Here is a 26,448-nt window from a genome sequence, read left to right as displayed (position 1 = left end):
CAATAACTGTTTTTCAATAAAATAGAACGTCAAAATAATTAAATGGTGCAATGCAATAAAGGTTTACATGTTGATTAAACCTATGCATTTTAATCAAGTTAGGTTATTTGAATATAACTTAATTTAAAATCACTTTGTTTGCAAGATGTACCCTACTAGCACAGGTTGTGTCCTCAAAAATCGCATGCCATTTTGCATAATCACACAATGCAGTTTCTTAAACAAATAAATGAACAACTTCCAACATTTGAGAAGATAATGAGTTTATTGTATGAAGCTAAACTGTTACGAGGACAGAATCTTATTCCTCCAAAAACCAAAATAAATAAAATCATTTGCTCTCTCTCTTTGAAAAAGCCAAAAGGATGTCATTGGTTTCTATTTAAAAGAGTGACCACAAACAGGTGTAATTCTGTCTTGCTTGCCATATTAAATGTTCCTGCTGCTGGGTTGGGCTGTATGGCACATGTTATCAGATGGCAAAGGAGGACTGGAGTTCTGAAGGGGGTTTATCTGCACCAGGCTGCATCAATGATTAGCCGAGTGTACAGACTATACAATGCCATCTATAGACAATGATTTGGAACTAGAACAGAGGCACATACATGTAAAGGTGCCACACAAATTTCCGCAGTCCTGATTTTAACGCCAAGCCTTTCCTCCTCTGAATACGAAGCCATTTTTACATAAATACAATCATACAACTGCAACATCCACTTCAGAGAACCAACTGTTTTTTCTTCTTACCAGAAAACAGTGCAAAGGTACAGATAAAGTGTCATTTTTACCACTTACTTTACAATCCAGCCCACTATCCAGACTCTGCAAATGTATGTGCCAAAATTCTCCCTTATTCTGAACTTAGCCCACAATTATCAATGAAGAAAAACAAAAGAAAACACAAACATACAAATTAAAGCCATATAGCCGCTGAGAGTGTTGATACCAACAACCCTACTTTTGAAAGTTTAAGGAAAAATCTCTTAATCGTGAGTTTGGAGGCAACAGACGTGATCGCTGTATCTGTAACAGGACTGGAGCTGTGCTTTGGTTGAAAATACATTAGGTCTATTCAAATCAACATTTGTGCTGTCATACTTAACCAAGAGAATCTGAATTTCCTGCGGTTTATCATCATTTGGTGTTGTTGAACTGGGCAACAATGGTGACGAAGGCTTGAAATGAACAATATTAACAAAAAAAATAGTGAATTCATACAGGAGAGTGAGTGAGTGAGTCTAGGACAGAGAGTGTGTTTTGCAAACCTGAACACATTGGATAAACTGTATCGCTATTCTTAGTGTATTTGGTTGCTGGGTGAATGGGGTGTTTGTGAGTTATCGTTTTCTTTGTGGACTGAAGGACAGGTTTAGACGTGGTCTTTGAAGGCGTCCAGGTTGAAGGCAGTGTCGAGGAAACGCTTCAGCTCCAGAAGATGGGTTTTCTTGTTTCCCGTGGCCGGGGCGGCGGCAGGCTCACGGCCGGCATACCTGCACACAGAAGGACAGGGTGAGGACTGGTCAAAATACAGAGCACCTGGAGTGTCACGGCTCTACAGGAGAAGACGAGAGTTTACCAGACAGGCTTGGCACGGTCGATGGTGGTGCGCATGCGGGGCTTGACGTAGTCGTAGTATCCCTGGTTCTTATGCTCCTCTTGACACCAGACCAGGTCAGCATTGGGATATTTCTCAGTCTCAGCCTTCACCAGGTCAAACGGGAAAGGAGAGAGCTGGGGAGGAGCGAGAGGGAGAATCAGATCATCACACAAGAAAGCATTGCTGATGTTCTACTGAAGACGGTGATACCTGCTCAATGCGAGTGATGGCCACAGAGTCCTCCATGTTGCGTGTTTTGCGTTCACGTGTGAGCTCGTAATAGACCTTTCCTGTACAGAAGACGATGCGCTTGACCTCTGAGGGGTTTTGAGTTACCGGTCCATCATCTGGGATCACACGCTGGAAATGAGTGCCTGGAGAGATACACACAGATAGTATTGTTTATTTGCATGTTGAATTAGTGTTAACTGGTATTTATTTGATAAAATATAATTCCCAGTGCACACAAACTTAGACTTTTCAGTGTACTGTTGGTTACATTATTTACTTCCTTTTTATTGATCTGTTTTAACTTATTATGAAAGATACTCTAATAGAATTACAAAATCAAAAGTATAAATCTAATTTTACAGGTAATTTTTAAAAAATTAAACTCTAATAATAATATATTTAAATTTATTTATTTGTAAATTATTTACATCTGAGTAAATATTATTTAAAATAAATACATTTAATTGCAGAAATTATGCACCGTGTTATTTACTATCATTTAATTGTATGATATCATTTATACCACCTTTCTGTTGGCCATTAGCAACCCTGCTCTCTTAAGATATCGACATCAGACATAAAAAAAATCTATAGTGGTCAACCACTACTAAAAGCTTTTCTTCAGATTTGCCGTTTTTTTAAATTTAAATCAACCCATCTATCAGATTTCCCATTTAGCTCATACAATCACACTTTCATCACAGAGTTGATTTCCAAAGCTCTTGCATTTCTTATTTCAAATTTGTTTCACATTCTCCCAAAGCCTGCAGCTTTAAAACCCTCATGTAATGTTGACATGATGTTTGAAGTCTTATAATTGATTTTTTTTTAAATGGCCATGCTGATGCCACCATGCTATCCCAGCAATATAGTGTTTTAAAGTGGTACAGTTGTTTAATAAATTCCCTTTAAAACAGCAAGAAACAAATCGTTTCTGACCTGGTAGCATCTGATCAAAGTTAGACTTGGCCTCCGGGTGACGCAGCAGAGATTTGGGGGTGAAGACAATAAGCTAAAAACAAGAAAATAAATAAATTAAAAATTCTAATTGTTCTTTTAAGTACCAGTAATGCATTTAATGAATCAATGAACATCCAGATGCTCTCAGACAGCTGAACTCACAGGTTTTCTGAAGGGAAGTAGGATCTGCCTCCTTATTACATGGAAATAGTTGGCGGGATTTGAACAGTTTACGACAATCCAGTTGCAGTCATACAGCTGACGCACCTCAAAGTCATCAGTGACGTTCTGCAGCCAAAATAACAGTTGCATTGATATATTCAGACTATGAAATCTTTGTTAATATCAAGACAGTATTAACATTTAGAGACGTTAGAAGACAGTCTTACAGGGTTAAAGTCAGGGTCATCATTGCACATCTGCAGGAAGCGCTCTGGACGGGCAGAAGAGTGCTCGGGACCCTGTGAAGGAACAAAATAAAACCAAATCAACTCATTTACAGCCAGCTCACAAGGATGAGTGCAGTAGAGAAGAGAAAAGTGGTATGAATTGTGGGTAATAATAGCCTTACCATGCCCTCCATGCCATGTGGCAGCAGTAAGACAATGCCGTTCTGGCGGACCCATTTAGCTTGGCCAGGGCAGATGAACTGGTCTATTATACACTGAGCCGTGTTATGGAAGTCTCCAAACTGGGCCTCCCACAGAACCAGAGCATCGGGACTGGCCATAGCAAAGCCCAACTCAAAACCTAAAGAAAGCCACACAGAATGAAAGAAAACATGAGTTTCCTTGAGAGTCCTCTACCTTTCAGAGATCATTTTAACAAGTACTGCGAGCGTCTGAATACCTAGTACTCCGTACTCAGACAGAGAGCTGTTGCAGACGGTGTATGGGGCTTGGTTAGGGGATACGTGGTTCATGGGAATGCAGATCCTCTTGTCTACGTTCTGATCATGGAGAACATGGTGACGGTGACTGCAAATGGAACAAACAACAGGTCAGTGACCTCTTAACAAAAATGGTCTATGAAATAGAAGTGTGTAGATGTTACTACCCAACTAGATTTAGATTCATAACTACATGATGATTATTTTGTTATTTGGTTCAAATGTTCAATGTTATTGTTTATACCTGAAGGTTCCTCTTTCCACATCTTGGCCACTGAGACGCACATGGATGCCCTCCTTGAGTAGAGAGCCAAAGGCCATGTACTCTCCCAGAGCCCAGTCCACTGTCCTGTTCTTGATCATGTCACCACGGCCCTTCAGAATACGACTCAGACCTGTACGTGAAGGGAAGACAAGTATTATAGTAACAGAATGCATGAAATGTGTGCATATTTATGTACTATTTTTTAGGTCTAGTGCACCTCCATGAATTGTGAAGTCCTCCACGGGTACTGATGACGCCACTTGTCCGATGTGGGTCAGCTCCTCCTCTGGCAGACCGGTGGATGGGCAGCTCATACTCTTGGGCTGACCATCCAGAGTGAAAAAACCTGCACACCAAACACAATGACTGTGCTGTAAGATCTAGAAACACATGACGCAGCAGCAAAATGCTGTACATTTTTAAATTAGTCTTGCTTAGTCAAATGTTTTGACTTCACAGCATTAAGTCTGGCACATATTGCAACTCATTCTGAACCACCCACTTCCAGATGGTCACCAGAAGATACAACTGGAACAAAACATTTAAAGAAAGACATTATTTCCAACAAAGTTTAGAGAGAAGCATTTTCCCAGTTTAATAAATCACTAAGTTGAATAAAAATAATAGATAAATAAAATCCCCTCAGTTAAGTTCAAGGTCATATGTCTCCACTTTTGAGTGCAATGCCTACATCTTAAAATCCAATCAACAACTGATGAACAGAAGTTTCTGTCCTACTTTTATTCTTTTTCAATAATCCATTTAATTCAGATGTACGTCCCAATATGGAAGAAAAAATCTGTTACTGTTACGAGGTATGCAACATCACGACCAAGATGTTTTCCCAAATATCAGCACGACTGTAATGTGACATTGATTTTATACAACAGTAGTTCAAAAAACTAAAATTCAATATTAAGTGACTTACACTGGACTTTCAGGGAAACAATATTGACAGTTTTTGCTCAATTGTGCTGACAAAAATAGTTCTTAATCAAAGCCACAGCAGAACTGCTGTGTCTCCGAGCACCACAGCAGTGTTTTGTTACTGAATGAATCCACGTTTTTGAATGAATCGAGTGAGTCAACGATTCAGTGACCCATTCATAAAGACAGTGGCTGTTTCTCAATTCCAAGAACGCAAAGAACGGACTTGTGTTCTCGTGGAGACCGGTCTTGCCAGGCTTCCTTGAAAGAACGAACTCGGAAGGACGTGAGAACACAGAATCCGTCTTTGTGAGAATTGAGATGCGCTGTGTTCTTGCTGTTCAATTGACAGAGACAGCAGGTTATAAGGAGCGAGACAGCAGCAAGCAATGCACAATAACATCACAAACAAATGCCATAACGCTTTTAAAACATTTCATTTTACTATAGACAATATTTTCATATTATTTTATAGCTTTTTACTGCATGTATTTGTGAAAATGATTAGGCTACCTATGTATAATGTTCCATATTCTTTTTAATATGCCAATAAAAAGTATGACAGGCTTTCTCACTTTATTAAAATTATGCAAAACAAAACGACAAATGTTTACATTCACGAGCCTTCACGTATTTGCATGCTTGCAGCGGGTATCTCTTAAGCGAGAACGAGAAGTTTAAAGCTTACAGGCTTCCGTACGTCGTTCACCCGCAGCGTCTTCTGGGATTTCTAACGGTTCGATTATCTCAAGTCTGCATTCGATGCATCCTCGATATCAAGAACACATCCAGGCACTTTCATGTGTCCTCTGTTCTTGCGTTCTCGAGTATTGGAATTGAACTTCGACGGTTAATGATGACGTAGAGTGAGAACACAAGGACGCAAGATCGCATAAGAACGCATATTGAGAAACGGCCAGTCACTTGCCTGGTCTCTGAATGAATCAGCCATTTGAACGAATCGTTTGAATGAATGACTAAATGATTGACTCATTAAAACGGTCATTTGATGCCCCCTACTGGTGACTTGGTTTCACATTTAAAAGTATCATTGCATTTTTCCCAACATTTCTTATTTGTATGTGCAAAAATTATTTAAAACATAAATCGCATAATATTAATTACGCTTTTGCAATATTGCAGTGTACTGTAAATGCATTTATCTCAGCTTCATTAAACTGTCTGTGTAAACACATCTAATGCTACTTCAGATGCAGCTCCTGTGTTTCCTGCAGTGGAAAGATGGAGTGTGTTGATACTAATTTCATTTGAATGGTAGAAACTCTACAGTTATTTCTGAATGAATTGATCAAATTTAAGAATTTGACATGAAAGATGACACACATTTAATAAGGTTAGCAAAAAACTGCCCGTTTGTAAACAGAGGAAAATTACATCGGTTTTGTTATATACAGCAACTCATTTTCACCGAATTGTTATTTTTTCCTCTTTCACAGGGCAGACACAGAGCACTTTATTTTGAGAGTTGTTTAATTGAGAGAACATCCTGTAACTTTGTGCAGTTTGGGGAAATTGTAATGTTTAAAAAAAAAAAAATTGTGAAATTTTTTTTTCGAAAAAAGTATATGCCGTCAACTACAGTTCTTAGAAAGAAAATCGGGATTGGCACAAATCGTTATTGGCAGGTCGGAAATGGCCAAGAAAATTACAATCGGTGCATCTCTAGTTACTAGTTCCATTTCATTGCAACATTAAGGCCATTTATGAAATATTCAATGAAGAATCCTGTGGACGTACCTTCTGAGTCTGACAGTATTTCTTCAACAAATTTGGTCATAATTCAAGGATGTAATTCAATAATATCCATGTTCACACACACCTGGCCAGGGGGAGTCCAGCCAGTGCTTGATGTGGAGGATCTTCTCATCCTTTGAGCGAGCATGAGCTTCTTCACAGATTTTGTCATACTTAGAAATCTCTTCCTGTGGACAGAGTCAAGAAACAGATGAAAACCTTTCAGAAAGACTAGCTGAAGATAAGAGTCAGCTGATTGGCTCTGGGCAGGACCGTCTGACCTCATACTCCTGTCGTGAGACAGCGCCTTCGGCAATGAGCTTCTCAGCATATTTCTGCAGCACTCCTTTCTGCTTCTTGATCTGTTTGTACATCAGCGGCTGGGTGAACATCGGCTCATCCATCTCGTTGTGGCCATTACGGCGGTAACAAACCTAAAGGAAAGATGTCATATGCCTGACTGATGTCATGAACTATAACAATAAGTAAGAATAAAGTGTTTATAAAAGACACAAAACACCACCACTCACCAGGTCCACCACCACATCTTTGTGGAAGGTGGCTCTCCACTCTGCGGCCACGGTGCACACATACATTACAGCTTCAGGATCATCTGCGTTGACGTGGAATATGGGGGCATTGACCACACGGGCAACATCAGTAGGATATGGAGAAGAGCGTGCCATACGAGGATCTGTGGTGAAACCGATCTGAGAAAGAGATGCAGCGGGGTATTAAGAGGACGTCTGATTGGGTGTGTTACCATGTACTGTTACACATGGGTTTGTTTGTGCACGTGTACCTGGTTGTTGGCCACCACATGCACAGTGCCATGTGTGGTGTAGGAGGGCAGATCACTCAGATGGAAGGTTTCATAGACGATGCCCTGACCTGCAAATGCAGCGTCACCATGGAGCAGAATGGACATCACCTGAAACAAAAACACACACAAGAACATTTAAAAGCTGTTGCTTCTACAAGAGGTATATAATTAAAAACAGGTTCTGAGTTCATTATAACAGAGCCATTTAAAATGCATCTTAAAGGTACTAGGGGTGCACCATATTAAATTCTCACATAAACATTTATAAGCCAATGTCACTGGTCATGTCGTGACTAAGAAATCATTATTATATTATATTATTAAATCAATAAATCATTAAGTCCATAAGGAAACTCTTATTACAAAGCAAAAACAAACACTCTTCTTCGATCCATGAATGTTTCTCTCAGTTAATGAACGCGGTCTCACAGTCTGAAACGTAGCAAATCATAGCAAATCAACACATGCTGTTGTGAATAATTAAGCGAAGCGTCTTCTCATTGGATAAGAACACGCAGTCTCATGAATAATTTAATAGACTCCACCGTGTCAGCGATGTACTATATTCCATTGCCACGTCACAAATTGTGACATCAACACAATGTAGATTTTAAACCCGGAAGATGAAAATAGCGCAAAAAAGCTTAAAATTAACCAGTTTTCTCCAACAGTTAAAATTATCGGATGCTAATATTGTCTTCTATGATGTGCAACACAAACACCTCTGCTAAAATCTCAGAAAAAGTAGTCTGGGGTTTCATGACCCTTTAAATGCTACAAGTAAATTTAGGCAGCTTCCTAATGTATAGTATGAAAAATTGCTAATCACAAAAATACAAGTATGCTATTAGTATTATACATTTTAGTGTATTTAAAGATTAATTTTAAGTGAGTGTTAGATGAAAAAGATTATTTGTAAAGCTTATTTAGACAACCTGCTTCATTAACTTAACTGTAGAACACTATATGAATGTAACCTATTTCTATACAAGGACCAAAGTATTAATGCAACATTGTGAGGAAAATGATACCATTAAAAAGTTTGGGGTCAGTGATTTTTTTTCTTGAAATCAATTGTTTTATTCAGCAGTGATTAGTGGTTCAACGGATCACAAATCTCAAGATTCGGATCACATTACGGTTTTTGACCACGGATCGGATCATTTTTCGCTGTGCACGTAGAGAACAGCGTGCAAGTAACTAATCGAGTTCCCTTTCGCCTTTTCTCCCTGGGATTGTTTAAAATTCGCTTGCTTGTGTAAATACGAACAAATGATAAATTTATACTCTATTATGTTATCCATTATGGTTAAATTTTGCAATTAATCTGCGGATCAGATGCGTGCCGAACCGTGGGGCTTGGTCCGTACGGATCACGGATCAACTACGATCCGTTTAACCACTAGCAGTGATGCATTAAATTGATCGTAAGCGACAGTAAAGACATTCATAATGCTACAAAAGATTTATATTTGAAAATAAATGATGTTCTTTTGAACTTTATATTCACTAAAGAATTCTGAAAAAAAGTATCATGGTTTCAACAAAAAAATATTAAGCAGCACAATTGATAATAACAATAAATAAATGTTTCTTGAGCAATCAACATATTAGAATGATTTCTGAAGGATCATGTGACTGGAGAAATGCAGGGTTCCCACTCTTTCATGAACGCCAGATTCAAGGTACAGGGAATTTTGTTTTTACCTTTGTAATGGCATTTTTCTAACTTTATTAAAATTATGTCATCTTTTGTCAGATTCAAAAAATTATATTTGTAAGCTTTTTTATTTATTTAATTAAAACAGAATAAAAACAAGTAGAATAAGAATAAGTTACCAATTAAATGAAATCAGTATTAAAAAATTATTTGTACTACAGAGGTGGCACAGAAGAACACGAAAGTGGCTTGTAAGTGTATTTTCAGATGGTTTAATGAGGCTCTGCGGTCAAATGAGTGCAATTAAATTCATAACTTCATGTTGAGGTTAATGTTTTAAATATAAAATTTTGAATATAGAAATATTAAATGATTTAAATAACAGAAAAGATACTTTAAAATGAAAGTAAAACTGCCAGTAGGTGGCGGCAAGTCATTGATTTTAGCACTGAATCATTCATTCAATTGATTAGTTCGAATGGCTGATTCATTCAGGAACGAAGCAAGTGACTCTTTATGAATGGGTAATTGAATCAGATTCGTTTAAAAACGCCCATTCATATGTAAACGAAACACTGTGTTTGAATGGAGATGCGCAGCGGCTCAGCTGTTACATTGTTTGAAACTATTTTCGTTGAAGAAATAGAGCAAAATCAGGCAATAGTGTTCAGACAATGCAAGTCCTCCATAGGTTCATGCAGGGCTGCGCAATGTGCGCATCAGCTCGCATGCTAAGATTTTTTCTCGCGCTACCCCATCTCCACCCCAATCATTAGCGCAGTTTCGTTTTGCCTTTGACAGCGCACATAGGAACATTTTTGAAATAGCACCATTCTACTAAACAAAATTTATTTCAAATTTATTTCAAGCACTTTCAAGGACCTATATTTGTTTTCAAGTACTTTCCAGGCCTTGAATCCATGTGTCTGATATTCAAGTACTTTCAAGTACTTTCAAGAAGCATGGGAACCCTGGAAATGATACTGAAAATATGCCATCAAAGAAATAAATTATAAATATATATTAAAATACAAAACATTTGAATAATATTTTACAATTTTACTGTTAAAATATTACAATATTTACTGTATTCTTGATCAAATAAATGCAGCTTTTTTATGAGCAGAAGAGACTTTAAAAAAAAAAAAAATCTTAAAAACCCCAAACTTTTGAATGATAATGTGTATAATAATAATGTCAACCCAGCCCTAGATTGATGCTCTTTATGTCTCACCCGATTGCCATCTGTGTCTCCGCAGTAGAACTGCTCTGCTTTAGTCTTGCCCTGCACCACTGGGTTCACCGCTTCCAGATGGGAAGGGTTGGCCACCAATGACAAAGTAATATTCCTGTCAGTCACACGATTTATCCTCCTGTGGTACATGCCCAAGTGGTACTTGACATCTCCTGAACCCTGTAGTGGTACAGACATATTTAATCAACTGTAGTGGTTTTTATGTTTGTTCTGATGAGTAAGATCACAAGGATCCAAAACAGTGCACAAGACACAAAACGTCACTGACCTCATCGGCAGATTCCAGTTTAGAGTCAAACTGACAGAAAATTTGCTCCAGCTCCTTACGGATCACATTGGCAAGCACGTTCAGACGCCCTCTACAGAGACAGACAGAGATACCAAGAATCATCGTAATGGCACTGTAATGTCAGGTTTCCACATTTGAATCTCCTCTTCTACCTGTGAGGCATTCCCATGATGACCGTGTCTACACCCTTCTCGCTGGATTTATCAATAATGGTTTTGAGCGCAGGGATCAAACTCTCACAGCCCTCCAGCCCAAAGCGCTTCTCAGATGACCATTTCCTCTGCAGGAACTCCTCAAACCTGCAGAAATCAGCACACATATATTACAGAGCTGCAGGAAAAACCGTAAAACCTGGGTTTCAAGAACAAAATATCCATTTAAACACATCCAGTGTTGGGAAATGCATTACAACAGTCATAAAAAGGCAAATGTACAGTGTGAAATAGACTTTAATTTGGACAAACGGCTGGTAATGTGCCTGTTCAGACAGACACAAATGTTCAGAATTTGTAAGAAAAGGTTTAATGCATGTATTCCTATGTGTACTCTCGCATTTGGCCTTTGTGTGTGTGTACCTGGTGGAGCGGACCATGCGAGCCAGCAGTGTTCTCTTCTCCTCCAGACTGAACTGCATGACTCCAGGCCTCTCAAACTTCTGTCTGATCCACTGACACTGGTCCAGGTCATTGATGAACATGAACTCAACCCCTATATGCTGGCAATACGCCATCTGAGAAACACAACATTTCAGCAACCAAGAAAATACTGCATGAAGTAACAAAAATCACACCTAGAACAGTACCCTACCATTTAACCAAAAGACTTTTGTCATGCTTCAAACAGTAATGTGAAACATGTTGTCAAAAATTAGTGAACCGTGTTCATAATTAATGTGAAGAAGTACGTCAGTGGTTGCTCTGAAAGGACATGTGTGAACTTGAGGAGAACTGACTCATAAATTCAACTGTGGAAAAAAAGGCTCAGAAACATGAAGTTGGTTCTGAGGAAAAAAAGCTGGGTTGATGTTTTATTATGTAATGCAATGACATTCAAACATCACTCAAGTCATTTTTTAAGCATCACAGAGGTGTACAAGAGTGTCTATTTTGTGTAGCAGTAAAAAAGTTTTGGGGCAACTGCATTTAATATTTATGGTGAAGCTATGTGGCTACAGACTTTGGATCAATACTACCTAACATAATAAATAATGCAAATGATACTGTCATGGGCTGTGTTTCCTATAAGCATCGTAAGCTTAAATATATCGTAGACCCATTGCCACCAATGGAGCTAAGATCAATTTAGGCTTACAATGATTTTGGTAAACGCAGACATGGCTGGTTAAAGCAATCACCTGAATTAAAACAAAAACAACAAAGATGAGATTTATTGCACAATGCCTTTTTGACTACAAAACCACCCACTGATCACAACAATATTGGAAGGCCCTACGGATGGGTACCAAAACCCAGTATTAAATGGGCCCCAGGGCCAAATTATGAAAGACCGTAGTATCAATAAGCTCGGATGTTATCGGTTCTGCTTTCGGTACTGGAGGAATTAAGAAAATACAAAATTATTAATTATATTTAATATTTATATACATAAAGATCTCGCCATCCGTTTCTACATGCAAGAATATTGAAATATTCAGGTATGATTAGGGGTGTAACGGAACACAAACATGATGGTTCTGTACGTACCTCGGCTTTGACGTCACGGTTCAGTATGGTTTTGGTACAGCAGGATGAAAAAAACTAAACATAAATTTTTTTTTTTTTTAATTGAACAATGGTTTACTGAACAAATTGCTCTTCCTTTAAATAAATTCAATTATAATTATTTTTCTTAGGGATAAAAATCTACCTTAGATTTCTGCTCTAAACTATAGGGAAACCTATCTTTACTAGAAGGTTGCAATTAAAGCTGCAGTCCGTAACTTTTTTGTGTTCAAAATTTACAAAATGTATATAATAAGCGAGTACACCATGAATCCATTTTCCAAACCGTGTTTTTGGCTTGTCTTGAATCCCATGGTACACCTATAATAAGTGTTTTATATTCTGACTATTTAGACTGGTTCGGGTTGGTACCGCTGCGGAGTAGCCCAGTACCTGCGTGATTCGTCATAGACATAAACAGAGAGAAGTAGCTCCGGCTACAATGTTCTTCTGCGAGACGCACGCAGTTCTGTTTATTAACCGCTAGAGCACCAAAAGTTACGGACTGCAGCTTTAACAACAGAGCCCAAACATAAATTCAATTACTATTTATTTATAACTATAATAATATTTATTTTTAACTATAATAATTACTATAATATAGTAATAAACATGTACATTGTTTTTAAATTAACGTCTAAATTATACAATTTCTATTTGTTGTTGAAATATAATAATTTACAGAGTCAACTTGTTTCATAAAATATTTATTTAAACATATAAATTAAATAATTAAGACATCACTAACAGGTAAAGTAAATATAATGAAGTATAGTCTAATATTTTGCAGAATGCTCTTCTCTAGACTTCATTTCTCTAACAAATAACGAGCTGTAGACACTGATGACTTGCCTGAGGTAAATGAAATGCTACATCACATTTTGTTTACAAGCTGTTTTAATGACGCCTTTCCGTGGTTGAAACACTGATTGAGCGATTACATGAGGGGTGAGATGTTCATTCATGTATATTTTGCGTTAAAACTAGTAATAAAGATGAAGGAGTGATCACGCTCACATCAGAACTGAGGTGTTAGTATATGGTGATATGTCGCGCCGAAAATTTTCGGTACGAATAATATGTGTACTGTTACACCCCGAGTTATGATGCATTTTCACTATTTGCAATCCAGAAGATCTCTATTAATAGTAAAACTATTATTGTGCCGCATTCCATTTAGCGCACATTCCTACGCTTTCCCTAAAAACCCAATCTTAACATTCAAATCAGTTAAATCAGTAATTTTCATAAAATGCAGTATACTGTTGCTAGGGCTGTCAAAAAAATTTTGAATTTCGAATATTCGTAGAATTTAAAATAAAAATCCACATTCGAATGCAAAAACGTTGCATTCGAATTTTAGGTGTGCGTTAAGGAGGCAGCCTTATCAGTTGCGCACGAGATGTGATGACGATGTAAGTGTCATTACATTTTAATGTTTTTGTTCGCCTATCCAGTTGAAGCCACTAGATGCGGCGCTGCTGCATTGTTAATTACAAATATTGCGGGAAAAGAGAACATCAATGCAGGGAAGATCTTGTTTACGTCAAAACTGAAACCAAGCTGTTCACAGAATGCATATTTCGCGCATTTTCTAGAGGGACATATCACCGTTGCACTCGCGTCTCGCGCAAAAGCCACATTTTTAGAAAGCCATGTAAAATTTATGTAAGTTCAACTTTGAAAAAACATATCTCGAGACTTATTTTGATCGATGCACCCTCTTGTGGCCTCAGGAGAGAAGCCAAAAGCTTTTTTCCCCCTTAACTGAAATTATGCATTTTAAATTCGAATATAATTCGAATTTTGATAATATTTAAGTACAAAATTCGAATTTAGTTTTTCAGCCATTTTGACAGCCCTAACTGTTGCTAAACTGCAGGACGTGTTTAAAAAAAAGAGGAAGTATCTTTTTAATTGTTTTCTCCTTATTTAAAATCTTGAGGCCCCCCCCAGTAGTTTGCTGGGGCCCCTTAGTGGGCTCCAGCCCCTGTTTGAGAACCACTGCATTATGGTAGTCTTCCTGTGTGACAGAAACATTCACACAGACCTGAGGCTGAAATAATCCTTGTGTCCTCACTCACCTCCAAGCGGCGGATGATCTCCCTGAGGGGCAGAGCGCTCTCATTGCCCCCGATAAAGGTGGTGGTGGGCAAGCGGAACACTTTATCCAGATCAGACTCTTCCAGCCCATAGAAACCTGACAGCCAAACACACAACACGTCCAACCAACCCAGAGAAGAAGGGCAGGTGGAGAGGGAGGGGGACAGGGTCAACAGAAAAGAGAAGAAACACAAAAGAAGGCCAGCATAGATGTCAGGGGGTGGAGGAGAAATTAAAGTAACAAAGTGAAAAGACAATCCAGAGAGGGAAGGGGTAGATATAAATGATAAAAACAAGAAACAAGAAAAAAACGACAGACAGGGAGAGAGAGAGAAAAAAACAAGCATGTGTGAGTTAGTGACGATGAATGGAGTAAACGTGAGGATGCCATGCATAACCAGAAACAAGGTGGACATAACAAAAAGCACCAGCAAATAGCATGATAAATGTTAAATAATGGTAACAGCAAAGCGGACAATATATAAAAAGAACGAAGTATGAAATGGTTAGTAAATGGATGGAAAAGGAGAAAGAATGAGAGGAGGCTGAGCATAGGGAGAGAGTATGACCTTGTTTTTAGTGTGTATATGTGTGTGTGCACATGTGGGAATAAAGAAGTGGATATAGAGGGTGTGTGTGTGTGTGTGTGTGTTTTAGGAATATTACAAAAGCATCCAAACTAAATACTGTACATAGACTTTATTAACCGCCACATAAAGCTTCCCTTCACCTTATCTAAAGCTAGAGGACAGCAAAGCCATCAAAATGCACTCCACATCAAAATAACCTCCCCAAAAAAAGCCAGACCTTGAGCAGAAGCATTCTTCACTACAAACACAATGTCCACATCTCATCACAATAATCTTTTTTTCTTTTTTTAAATGTGCGTGTCCTACTTTCTTTGAACAGCATCTTTTATGACTATGATCTTTTAAAGCTCATAAGGAATATTCTGGGTTGTTTTGAGCTTAAAGGCTGGAGACTAAACCAGACTAATTATTGAAGCTTACTAGTAGATCGGTGTTGTTATTGTTAACTAAAACTATTAAAGATCCATTTACAATGCATTATTCTGGCTTTAATATTGTCACAATGTACTGAAGAATTATTGCAATACGGAAAATATTTGCATTGTATAAAATAATATAAAAAAAATTCTACACACAAGAAAAATAATTCAGTTAATTTGACTATTGTTCTAAAGCAGTTGCACAGAGAATAGTGCCTTATCAGAATGATATAATAATTTATCAATCATATCCGCAGAAGTCATATCCCAACTTGATCAGTTAAAAAAAATAAAGTTGGGCACATGCACAGATACAACTGTGTGGAAGGGGCACGTAATCTGTATAGCACTGTTTACATACTGTTGAGTTTGACAAACAAATGACAATAATGCATAACCAAATGTTCCTCCACCTAGAAGTATTCCCACAAGAACAAACAAACAGTGTCTAATATCTGCTTTAAACCCTCAACCCATTTGTCTGTTAGGGTGGCATATTACTGTACTACTTTGATACAAACTGTTTTACAAAGAGAGGAGTTGATATTAGTGTTTGCGGTAATGTATAGTGGTAGTGTATGATTTAGAAATACACTGTTAAAAGTTGTCTATGTAAAGTCTGTACACTCCTTATAATGCTTTATGGGATTCTGGACATTACAGATGTATGGCAGTATTCATGTAGGCTGAGCCATTCACCAGCACCAGCATAAACACACAGACTCATGTCACAGGCAATGAAAAATCAGGAACTCTGTCTTTTTGGATATTTTAAATGCTGCTGCTAACACAATTCTATGCAAAACAGGCATTAAATATACATCACCCTTACTATTTGGTATTTGGACAGCTGTTTAGAGCATATGAATTACCCTTTTCCCAATTACAGGTTTGAGAAATTTCAGCAAAGTGAAATTCAGACTCTGTAAAGCAAGGTGAAAAATACAGATGTACATTTATGTGTAATGTGTAGTTCTCCTGAGCATTGCAATTAATGAACTTTAAGCAGTCTTACATTGGAAATGACTATAATATTTTGGAATATATATATATAAAAAAAATAAATAAAAAAAAAGCGGCTCAAGCGTTTATCTATTGAAATTCTACACTAGTTCAAAGTAGCAAAGCTGCATTAAATGATCAAAAGTGACAGTAAATACATATACAGTATAATAAATGCTGTTCTTTTTAACTTTCTATTCATCAAAAAAAAATCCTGAAAAATAAATAGTTTCTAAGCAGCACATTTTCTGAATGATTTCTGAAGGATCATGTGACACTGAAGACAGGAGTAATAATGCTGAAAATTCATCTTTGCATCACAGGAATAAATTACATTTTTAAATCTATTCAAATAGAAAACAGTTCTTTTAAATTGTAACAATTCCACAATTTTACTGTATTTTTTATCAAATAAACGCAGCCTTGGTGAGCAGAAGAAACTTCTTTAAAAAAAACATTTAATAAATCTTACCAAACCCAAACCTTTGAGCAGTAGTGTACAGTACATTTATTTATTTTTATTTAATTACATTCACTTAATGCTGTTACATTTAAAACAATTCGCTATTTTGTATGCCAGAATGTGTCAAAGATATTTTTTCTCCTTACAAGGGAATCTAAATGTATTAAAACTGAATGAACAGAAAAAAAAAATCTATTTAAAAATCACAATCAGTAAGTTAGAAATTAGATTAAGAGTGAGTGAACTACCAAAACTAGTCACAATTGACTATTTTATTCTGTTGACAGCCCTAAAAAAAGCAAAGTTTTTACGATGACTGAAGACGACAAAACAAAAACTGACAATATACAGAATATTTTTGGTGTTTTGATATGTTTAACCCTAAAAGCTACCACAATATACCATATAAACCTCTATTTGCTGCTAAATGAAGACACACCATTGTTCTCAGATTGTGCTCAAGAATTTTTAGGTTCACAGAGTCTCTATATTCTAGATTTTCTGACAGTTGTTTGAATGATTATCCTTAAACACTAGTTACAGCTGCCATTCTTAAATCCAAAGAACATTTCTGATTTTTTATTTATTTATTTTTTGGAATTCTTCAAATTTTGGAAAAATATAATGCATAAAATCGAAGTGGCCACAAAGCTAACTAGCACTGCCAAAATCAGAAATGCCCACAAAAAAGCAGCTAAAACTACTTGCAGCTACTAAAACATTGCTATACAGCAAGAGGCACAGAACTGTTTTGACATTAAAGCCTACTACCTCCGACGGTTAGAGCACTTAGACGTGTCTTGACATGTGTAAGGTCTGGAGAGGCAGTAGCAGGGAAGAAAAATCCACTGGGAGTTAGTGATTCCCAAAACCTCACAAAGATAATCCCAATGAAAGAGACTAACAAACGTTAAACTACAGCACAGCTACACTAATGATATCTAAAGGCTTGTGCACACCGGGACGATTATCGACTAAACAAAGTGCCAAACAATGTGAGTGTGCATTTTTTTAAAAACGTCTCAGGCTTGTTTTTTTTGTTTGACGCGCCGCGTTAAAAACTGGCCCACCAATGAGATTGGCACTTTTGTTCACGTGCCTGGAGCTACTGAAGTTACAGTAAAACACGACTTGGTGGCGCTCAAGCACAAAACGGTCTTGCCGAGCACACATTGATACCTAACAACGAAGAGGAAGTAAGTAGACCAAGAAGATGCATCGAGGCAAGATGAATGTAGAGCTGCTGGTCTCATTGGTGTCTGAACACAAATGGCTTCACGACAAACGTGACAGCGACTACAAAAATCTCGATAAGAGGGAGTTATGGAGAGGAATTGCAGATCAAATAGGATTCGATGTGTACCGGGGTATTTCTGTTTTTCATTAAGCGCCATCTAATGTCAGGGAGTGAATTTGCACGTTCACTCGGCTCATCGCCTGCGAAAATCGCTTGGGTATGAACACAAAAGACACGTCGAAAAACGTCAGCGATAAGCGCGCGCGATAATTGTCCCGGTGTGCACGAGGCTTAAAGAGTCACTTACTGAGGTGAACCACACATCTTAATATGGATTCCAGACAAAACACAACTTTTCTTTACTGAATCACACCAGGCACCAAACCAAGCAATTCCTGCAGCCGTCACGGTTTCAAGGCCCATGATAAATCACAGCCTTCATGACTGGAGAAGATCATGCTGAAATTAAATCCCACACACTGCCAGGCAGAGCCAAGACTAGCTACAGAAAGGATAAACACTGTACTTTCAAAGAAAATGCTTATTTACCATAAAGATTTTACACTTGAGAGTCATAATTTAGCTTTTAGTCCTCTCTCTTTTTTAATTTTGGAGTTATTATTTATTTTTACAGTGTAGTTTGTGCAAATGCTGGGAAACCTGGCAAGGATCCTGAAAAATATGTACTAAGAGGGTATGAAGTAGATATAAAATGCTGCTTCTCAAGAAAGCAAACAAAATACTATTTTTGGAAATTTGCACCCTTTAAATATGTCAGAACACCTTTAATGTATGTTCCTCTATATACAGTGACAATGCACAGAGTGCAAATTATTTTATGAGCTGTCCTCTTATATAAGTGCAGCAATAAATGCTCACATACGCTCATACCTACATCAATATACACACAAAAGGCACTGCCGAGTGAAAATAAATTATGAAATGAATACATGTTTTGAAAGTACTGGTTCAACACACTAAAAAAAGGATTCTTTTGAATTATTTAAAAAATGTACTGTTGTAGTTTATGTATGTGAGTAACTAGTTAAACAAATCACCTATAGGGAATTATCAGACCTAGAGGGACTTTTTTGCATTCACTTTGTGGCAAAATATGCTGAATAAAAACAATACAATTAATTAAAATATTTACTACATTAACATACTAAGGCAGGAAATTATAGCCTGACATGAACGTTTTTATTTGCCGTTTATAAATTGGGCACAGATTAAATTTATAATTGTAGTAAGGTATAAATATAGATGAATGGAGTTAAGTCTATTATATCTAAGATGGCGTGCAGTGGTATTCTGAAGTCCCCTCCCGTTTTTCTTAATTCACACTTAATTTCTATTTTATGGTAAAACCGTGTCCAGGTTAAACATAACCCAGATGTTGGTTACACAGGTGTTTATGCATTAGTCTCTGAAGGAAATAAAGGAGCTGAGAGGCATTAGGGCATCAGGGTTAGTAAACTACTTGGCAAAGCTTAGCAGTGAGAGGAGAGATAAAGAAACACTTTCACCATTTTACATTAGATCAGCTTCAGGTATCAGTTTAATCTTTCGCCAAACATCTATAAAATGGTTACTACATATTAATATATTAGGGACATACATTTTCATTAAAACGTTATCTTACTAGGCAAATTCATTCAGTGTATTGAATGAATACAGTATTCAGTGTAGTGTATTTCAGTGTAAACCTTTCACTAAATGACTGCCAATAACAGAATGTTGCTATGCAACAAATAAGTGATATGGCAAACAGGTGTTTTAGCTTGACTGAAATGCTTTTATGGACCAATCAGATGCCAAGACTTCTTGTGCTTTAATAGATGCCATATTAAATATCATGAAAGAAATGTGGGTTTGTATAGAAGTACAGTCTGATCAACATGTTTTCAGGTGCTATGTAAGTTCCCAGGATTTCTGAATGCTCAACACCTAGGTTTAGTGTTGTTATGGTCAACTAAAACTGAAACTATTTAAAAATTAAAAATTAAATTTTAATTTAATTTAAATTAAGTTGAAATTAAACCCACTGTATGTAGTTTTGTGTATTTTTGCAACTTCAGCATCCCCTACAGTAAAGTCAGTGAAACTCGCTGTGGTAAATATATCACTGTCGCAATTATAGAGGACAGTTGTACACATTAGGGTTAATGTGTAAACTAAACTGTTCTTTTAAATTATTAAAAGAATATAATCAGTAATTATACTCACTTAATATTAGATTTTAAAGCCATGTTTTTTAACATTTCATAGGCCTTTTTTGTTTACACTGTCAGAAATAAAATATACTATAATTGTATTTTAGCCCTTTACTTGGGCAGTAACCTCAGAGGTGCAACTATACCCCTAAAAGGGAGCATATTAGTACCATACAAGTATGCATGCTTTAAGGGTAGATAAGTTACAAAGGTGCACCTTTGAGGGTACCTCATGTAAAATAAAGTACTAAAATGTATTATTATTATTATTACAATGGTAAATTTGTGGTTACTGCAGTTTTACTACAAATACTAAACTGTGGTTACTGTAATAAAACCATGGTTCATTTTTGTAAAAGGCTGCCAGGCTGTTGTACTCCTAAAGGTGAAACTTTAGCATATTTTTTTCTGACAGATTTATTAACAGCAATTACAGAACATAACACAATCCATTTGAACTTTTAACAACCAGTTTAAATAAATTTACTTGCACAAACTAGCCAATTTAAAATGAATATTACATGTACACAAAAGTTTGGGGTCAGTAAGATTTTGTAATATATATTTTTTTTTTTAAGTCTCATGCTTACCAAGGCTGCACTTATTTGAGAGAGAAAAAAAGAAAAAGAAAAACAGTAAAAGCGGCAATATTGTGAAATATAACAATTAAAATAAATATTTTCTATTTTAATATATTTTAAAATGCATCTGTGATCAAAGACAATGTTATGTAATGTAATGTAATAATTTGGCAATGGCTTCTTAAGATCTACTTACGCTTCTGATGCTTTTGGGAAACGCAGCCCTATTTAAACAAGAACTCTGAGCCATGCGTCAGCAGCGAACGCTGTCTGTGATTGGTTGGTTCTGTCTTTCAGCATTTGCGTGTGTTCTGATGAGCAGGAGAAATGGTTTTATCCAACACAATTATTCGCTAATATACTTGGAAGCTTTTTGTATGCACCGAATTTCTTAATCAATAAAATGAATGGTTAAAAAATGCACTTTAGAATCGATATTTTTATGTGAGGATCGATCCTTTCGATACAACATCAGTATCGAAAGTATCGATACTTAAGGATCGATCCGCCCATCCCTAGTACACATGCATTTGTTGCTGCCGTCAAGTAATCCTCCTTTTTCACAGAATTTTAAACCAGTTCACCAAATTTATATACTCCTAGAACAAGCGTGGGAAATAAACAAAATCTATCACTTTATTAGATGTCAGCGTACCATGAGAATCATTTTGAAACTGATATTTCAAGGTAAAAAAAAAAAAACTTGATTACAGTTGCTTAAATAAAATAGAAATATGTGACCCTGGACCACAAAACCAGTCATAAGGGTCAATTTTTTGAAATTGAGATTTATACATCGTCTGAAAGCCAAATAGATAAGCTTTCCTTTGATGCATGGTGAGTTAGGATAGGACAATATTTGGCCGAGATACAACTATTTGAAAATCTGGAATCTGAGGGTGCAAAAAAATCAAAATATTGAGAAAATCGCCTTTAAAGTTGTCCAAATGAAGTTCTTAGCAATGCATATTAATAATCAAAAAATAAGTTCAGATAGATTTACGGTAGGAAATTTACAAAAATATCTTCATGGAACATGATCTTTACTTAATATCCTAATGATTTTTGGCATAAAAAAAAAATCGACAATGTTGACCCATACAAAGTATTTTTGGCTATTGCTACAAATATACCCATGCGACTTATGACTGGTTTTGTGCTCCAGGGTCACATATTAGACAAAAAACTTAAAATTATGGGCTAGATTTACTAACAGCTTGCGCCAGTTCAAGCAGTCTTTTTATCCACTGAACGTAAACAGCGTATGCTATTCTGTGTCAGCTGCGTTTTCGTTCAAATCAAAGCGTAAACAACGTAGAAAACGTATCCGTGTGATTACATAAACTAAATTTTCATGAAATGCACCAATGTATCGACCTGTTTATGTTCATAACTACCACTGAAGTAAATGATACTTAATACTACTCAAGGTAACTAATAGCAGAATATAGGCTGCGTTTACACGGCAACATAATACAGCTGTCAGTTTCATATTTTGTACTTAATACGTTTATGTTCATACATTTAGTTTTTTTATGAGTGTGACTGCTGCATTCTATAACCGAAGTGACACCTGCAAATTCTCAGGACAAATTTTCAACTGCATTCTTAGCAAACCTGCACTGACAGCTAGTTGTTTGTCAGATCATATAATGCGAGAACTGATATCGACATTGCCATCTTTGATAATGTCATTATGGTAGGGCTGTGCAAAAAATCGAATGCGATTTTCAAGTGCTGGAGATTTACTACTAATCACAGTAGCGCCTTTACTGACGAGATGCGCATGAAAATCGCATTCGATTTTTTGCACAGTCCTACATTATGGTAACCTGAGAATATGGTTGTGACTTGTTTACAGTGAGTGTTGAACTATTCACATTGGGCTGAATTTATTTACTGTCTCTAAATGATGCCCTAAAATTTGTTAATTATTAAACTACTAACTGAAAAAGAATCAATAGATTAATTGATTTAATTAGCTGCAGGCTTACAAGTGATGGTACTTTCATCCATCAGTCTCATTTGCATTCTCCTCAAAGTATTCTCTCTATGGTCATTAATTTGTACAGATGCTTGATGGAGAAGACTGTAAAAACCTTAATCAACAGTTTAACTAGAATGCATGTGAATCGAGAGGTTTATACTATAACCGTTACCTTACTCTAATAAAAGTGATGGTTATAAATCTGTTTTATAGGGAGGGAACCCCTAACTAGATTTGATCTAAGGCACAACAGAAGACATCAATAAGGCAAACTAGCTCTACTGTATATATAGCAGGCAATGACCAAAACCTGTCAAATCTATATATAAAACAATAAATAAATGCTTCTCATTCATTTACCTCTTTTTATCTTTCCAAACCCCTTAATACAACAAACATGCATATTTCGACAACATAAACTCAGGACAGCATACAAGTCAAAATCTTATCTGTTCTGATGTGATGACGAAAATGATACAGTTGCTGAATGTTCATTCCACACAGTGTAGAAATCAATGTCCATGAAATCCAATGTCCAAGAATACCATCCAAAAATGTCCCCAGTGCAACACGTAATCCATGGTGTAGATATCACTCCAAACACTGAACAAGTCTTTAAAGTCACATTTGTGGCATAACCCGGTTCAAGAATCCACAACAGTTGCCAACCTAATTCACAGCCTCAAAACCCACTTTAAAGTCATCCTTATGATGCAGGTCAAAAACAGGCATATGAATATAAGGATAAATCCCACAGAATGTGGAGTCCTTCTAAATAAAATGAAATAAATCACATTAGAAAAATAACTACACAAATTACCCAAAAGCATTCAATCAATACAAAACAAGAAACAATGCTTACTTCAGATTGAGCATAAAACTCAAGGTTTCTCAATCAGGACAAGTGATTATTTGGAGCCATAAGCCATGCTTACTTCCCTCCATTACGAATCTGACTTCTTCTACTCCCTACACCCATTTTATATCTAAGAGTATAGCTCCATGTTGCCCCCTCATGGTGGGTAGTACAATTACAATATAAAAAACATGCTAACAGGTTTGTGACTGTTACAATACTTCCGATTACAGTCTGCCATCAGACCACTGATGGCTCCTATAAGAGTTTCAGCATCATCTAGCATTGGTCCACGATGGATACAAGTACAAATGTAAAATGACATGGTGTCTGGAAACCAGCAACCATATCAAGCCTAACCTCTCCAGCAGAACAGTGTGCAGAAAAAAGAAAGTTTGCTTGTGTGCTTGTAACGGCAAGGTCAAAACATATAAGCAAGCCAATCTCTACAAAGACTGGTCTAGCAAAGCATGTCGTTCCAGCCACCTCAAGCGTGATACTGTACAGGAAGGGGCGGAGCTGCTATCTTAAAGTGATGTATAGCCTTCTCCTTTTGTAGAAGCCAAATACTGTGCTGCTGGCCTTGATCACAGCAAACCCAGAATTACAACAGTCAGTCTAAATCTAAAAAAAATCTAAAACTGCTTTCCAGAAAAGTTGATGAGTTTCTTCAATCATGAATTTAACACACTACCCATCATTCTGAATAAGTTATGAAGGTGGAGCTGAGATTCAATCACCAACCGTCATGGAAAGCAGTTTCTAGAGTCCTAACCAAGGTTTGGCGGACATTCATAATTCCTCACCGAGTTTATCCGATGATGTAATAATGTCAGTGGGAACGCACGAATCCAGATCAGCATCCATAATCCCAAGAGGGTCCAGCTGAGCCACATGGTGACCACGTATCTACAGGAGACAAGAGGTCCCCCACAAACATGGGAGCAGAGCGCAAAACCACCCACAAGGAATATAGAAGGGGGGAGAAAGAGGGCACAGAAGAGGAAGTGCAGAACAGCAAGTGAACAAGAAGGTCGAGATGATATAGGAAGTGTGATTGAAGATGAAATGAAGTGTCGGGTGCAGAGGGGGTTGGGGTATAAGAGTTGAAAAACAGGGGAAAGAAGAAATGAGAGAAAGAGGGACAGATAAAGGGACGGGGAAAGCGACAATCACACAAAACAGGCTCATTAATGGTGGTCTGTTGAGCTGTGGGGGACAGAAAACATTTCTCACCAACATGCTGGAACCCAGTAGCTACTGGGGCCTCGTCAAAATTTACACAACTGATGCCAAGTGGGTCGAGGCTTGCATTGTGATGCCCCATTACCTGGAAACAAGGCAACAGCAGTCACAAGACATTAGGAGTTCACTAAGCAGATCCCATGACTGTGAATTGAGCCCAATCTTTCACAGTGTCACAAATGTGTGATGTGAAACGATACAACCAAAATTAGGTATTGCACAATTTGGCATTTTCAATCAAACGGGACTATCTGCTAGAGGTCGAACAATATTTAATTTTACCGATTAATTGCCACATTTATGGAACCATTTATTTGCTTTATGAAACTACCGGTTATTGGGAAAATCAGTGGTGATAGTTGGTGAACCTGATCACTTGTTTTAGTGTTGCCGTTTACTCGTGTTCCTATGTGGCCTGTGCCGGAGGATTATTATTAGCCACTGTGCAATAAATCAAAGTCAAGGATGGAAACTGTTCACCTGTCATCATAATTCAGCATTGTAAATAAAACATATGTTAGTTATGATTTGTGAAGACCCAGCAAGCTGCATTTTTACTTTGTAGTTTCATATGACATTAAAAACAAAATCGTCAGTGTGATGAGGCCCATTTATTTTTTCATTTGATTTATTTTTAAACTCTGTCATTACTGTTAATTTCACAAATATTTAGCACTAATTAAAATTTTAACTGAAAAGTTGAAAGTTTGCATTCATATTTCTTTATTATTAGAAACTATCGACTACATTAAAGGGGTCATATGATGCGATTTCAATTTTTCCTTACTCTTTGGAGTGTTACAAGCTCTTGGTGCATAAAGAAGATCTGTAAAGTTGCAAAGACTAAAGTCTCAAATCCAAAGAGATATTCTTTATAAAAGTTAAGAGTCAACCACGCCTACCTAAAACGGCTCGTTCTAACACGCCCCCACATACCTACGTCACTATGTGGGAAGATTTGCATAACGCCGCCCAAATGTTCACGCAAAGAAAGAAAGGCGTAACTTTTATTCTCGCTGTAGTATTGTTGTTGCCGCCACCATGTTGTGAAGGCGCTGTGTTTTTTGTTGCTTCGTCATGCCTGGAGCTGATCCGTGCTGGTTGCTGAGGAAATACATCAACTTAGTGCTGTGGATCACCGGATATGCTTTCACCGTTTTCACCGCTCCTTCATCGGATCCGCCGGGACCGCCGTTCTCAATCCCGCCGCCTCAGCTCACTCTTGCCCGGCCTCAGCTCACGCTAAGCCAGGGCTTCCGCTCACGCTAGCCCGGCCTCAGCTCACTCTATCCCGGCCTCAGCGCACGCTAAGCCAGGGCTTCCCCTCACGCTAGGCCGCTGTGTTTTTCGTTGCCACTGATGATTCAAACGCCAGTTTTG

General features: G+C 37.2%; 1 protein-coding gene across 4 annotated transcripts in view; it reads right to left on the bottom strand.

Annotated features, from left to right (window-relative positions):
• Positions 1-246: 246 nt before the first annotated feature.
• Positions 247-26,448, bottom strand: part of ogdha (oxoglutarate dehydrogenase a) — a 34,420-nt gene continuing 8,218 nt past the window's right edge. The window contains exons 4-25 of one of the 4 annotated variants that reach the window (XM_016574143.1): positions 24,630-24,732; positions 17,721-17,765; positions 16,357-16,407; positions 14,457-14,572; positions 11,227-11,381; positions 10,804-10,950; positions 10,631-10,721; positions 10,342-10,521; positions 7,427-7,555; positions 7,155-7,334; positions 6,906-7,058; positions 6,710-6,812; positions 4,160-4,288; positions 3,922-4,072; positions 3,638-3,765; positions 3,360-3,538; positions 3,178-3,249; positions 2,951-3,076; positions 2,768-2,840; positions 1,808-1,971; positions 1,577-1,731; positions 247-1,490 (exon numbers count right to left, since the gene is read on the bottom strand). In XM_016574143.1, the coding sequence (XP_016429629.1) occupies positions 1,370-1,490; positions 1,577-1,731; positions 1,808-1,971; positions 2,768-2,840; positions 2,951-3,076; positions 3,178-3,249; positions 3,360-3,538; positions 3,638-3,765; positions 3,922-4,072; positions 4,160-4,288; positions 6,710-6,812; positions 6,906-7,058; positions 7,155-7,334; positions 7,427-7,555; positions 10,342-10,521; positions 10,631-10,721; positions 10,804-10,950; positions 11,227-11,381; positions 14,457-14,572; positions 16,357-16,407; positions 17,721-17,765; positions 24,630-24,732 (2,751 nt within the window). In that variant the 3' untranslated portion in view covers positions 247-1,369. Of the gene's footprint in view, positions 1,491-1,576; positions 1,732-1,807; positions 1,972-2,767; positions 2,841-2,950; positions 3,077-3,177; positions 3,250-3,359; positions 3,539-3,637; positions 3,766-3,921; positions 4,073-4,159; positions 4,289-6,709; positions 6,813-6,905; positions 7,059-7,154; positions 7,335-7,426; positions 7,556-10,341; positions 10,522-10,630; positions 10,722-10,803; positions 10,951-11,226; positions 11,382-14,456; positions 14,573-16,356; positions 16,408-17,720; positions 17,766-24,629; positions 24,733-25,059; positions 25,154-26,448 lie in introns of all 4 variants that reach the window. The other 3 variants (XM_016574144.1, XM_016574146.1, XM_016574145.1) reach the window with 3 other exon arrangements.

The sequence above is a fragment of the Sinocyclocheilus rhinocerous genome, unplaced genomic scaffold (assembly GCF_001515625.1).
Source record: "Sinocyclocheilus rhinocerous isolate Xijiao unplaced genomic scaffold, SAMN03320098_v1.1 scaffold533, whole genome shotgun sequence".
NCBI lineage: Eukaryota > Metazoa > Chordata > Actinopteri > Cypriniformes > Cyprinidae > Sinocyclocheilus > Sinocyclocheilus rhinocerous.
The sequence above is the reverse complement of the archived record's forward strand: the minus strand, read 5'-3'. Positions and strand labels throughout refer to the sequence as shown.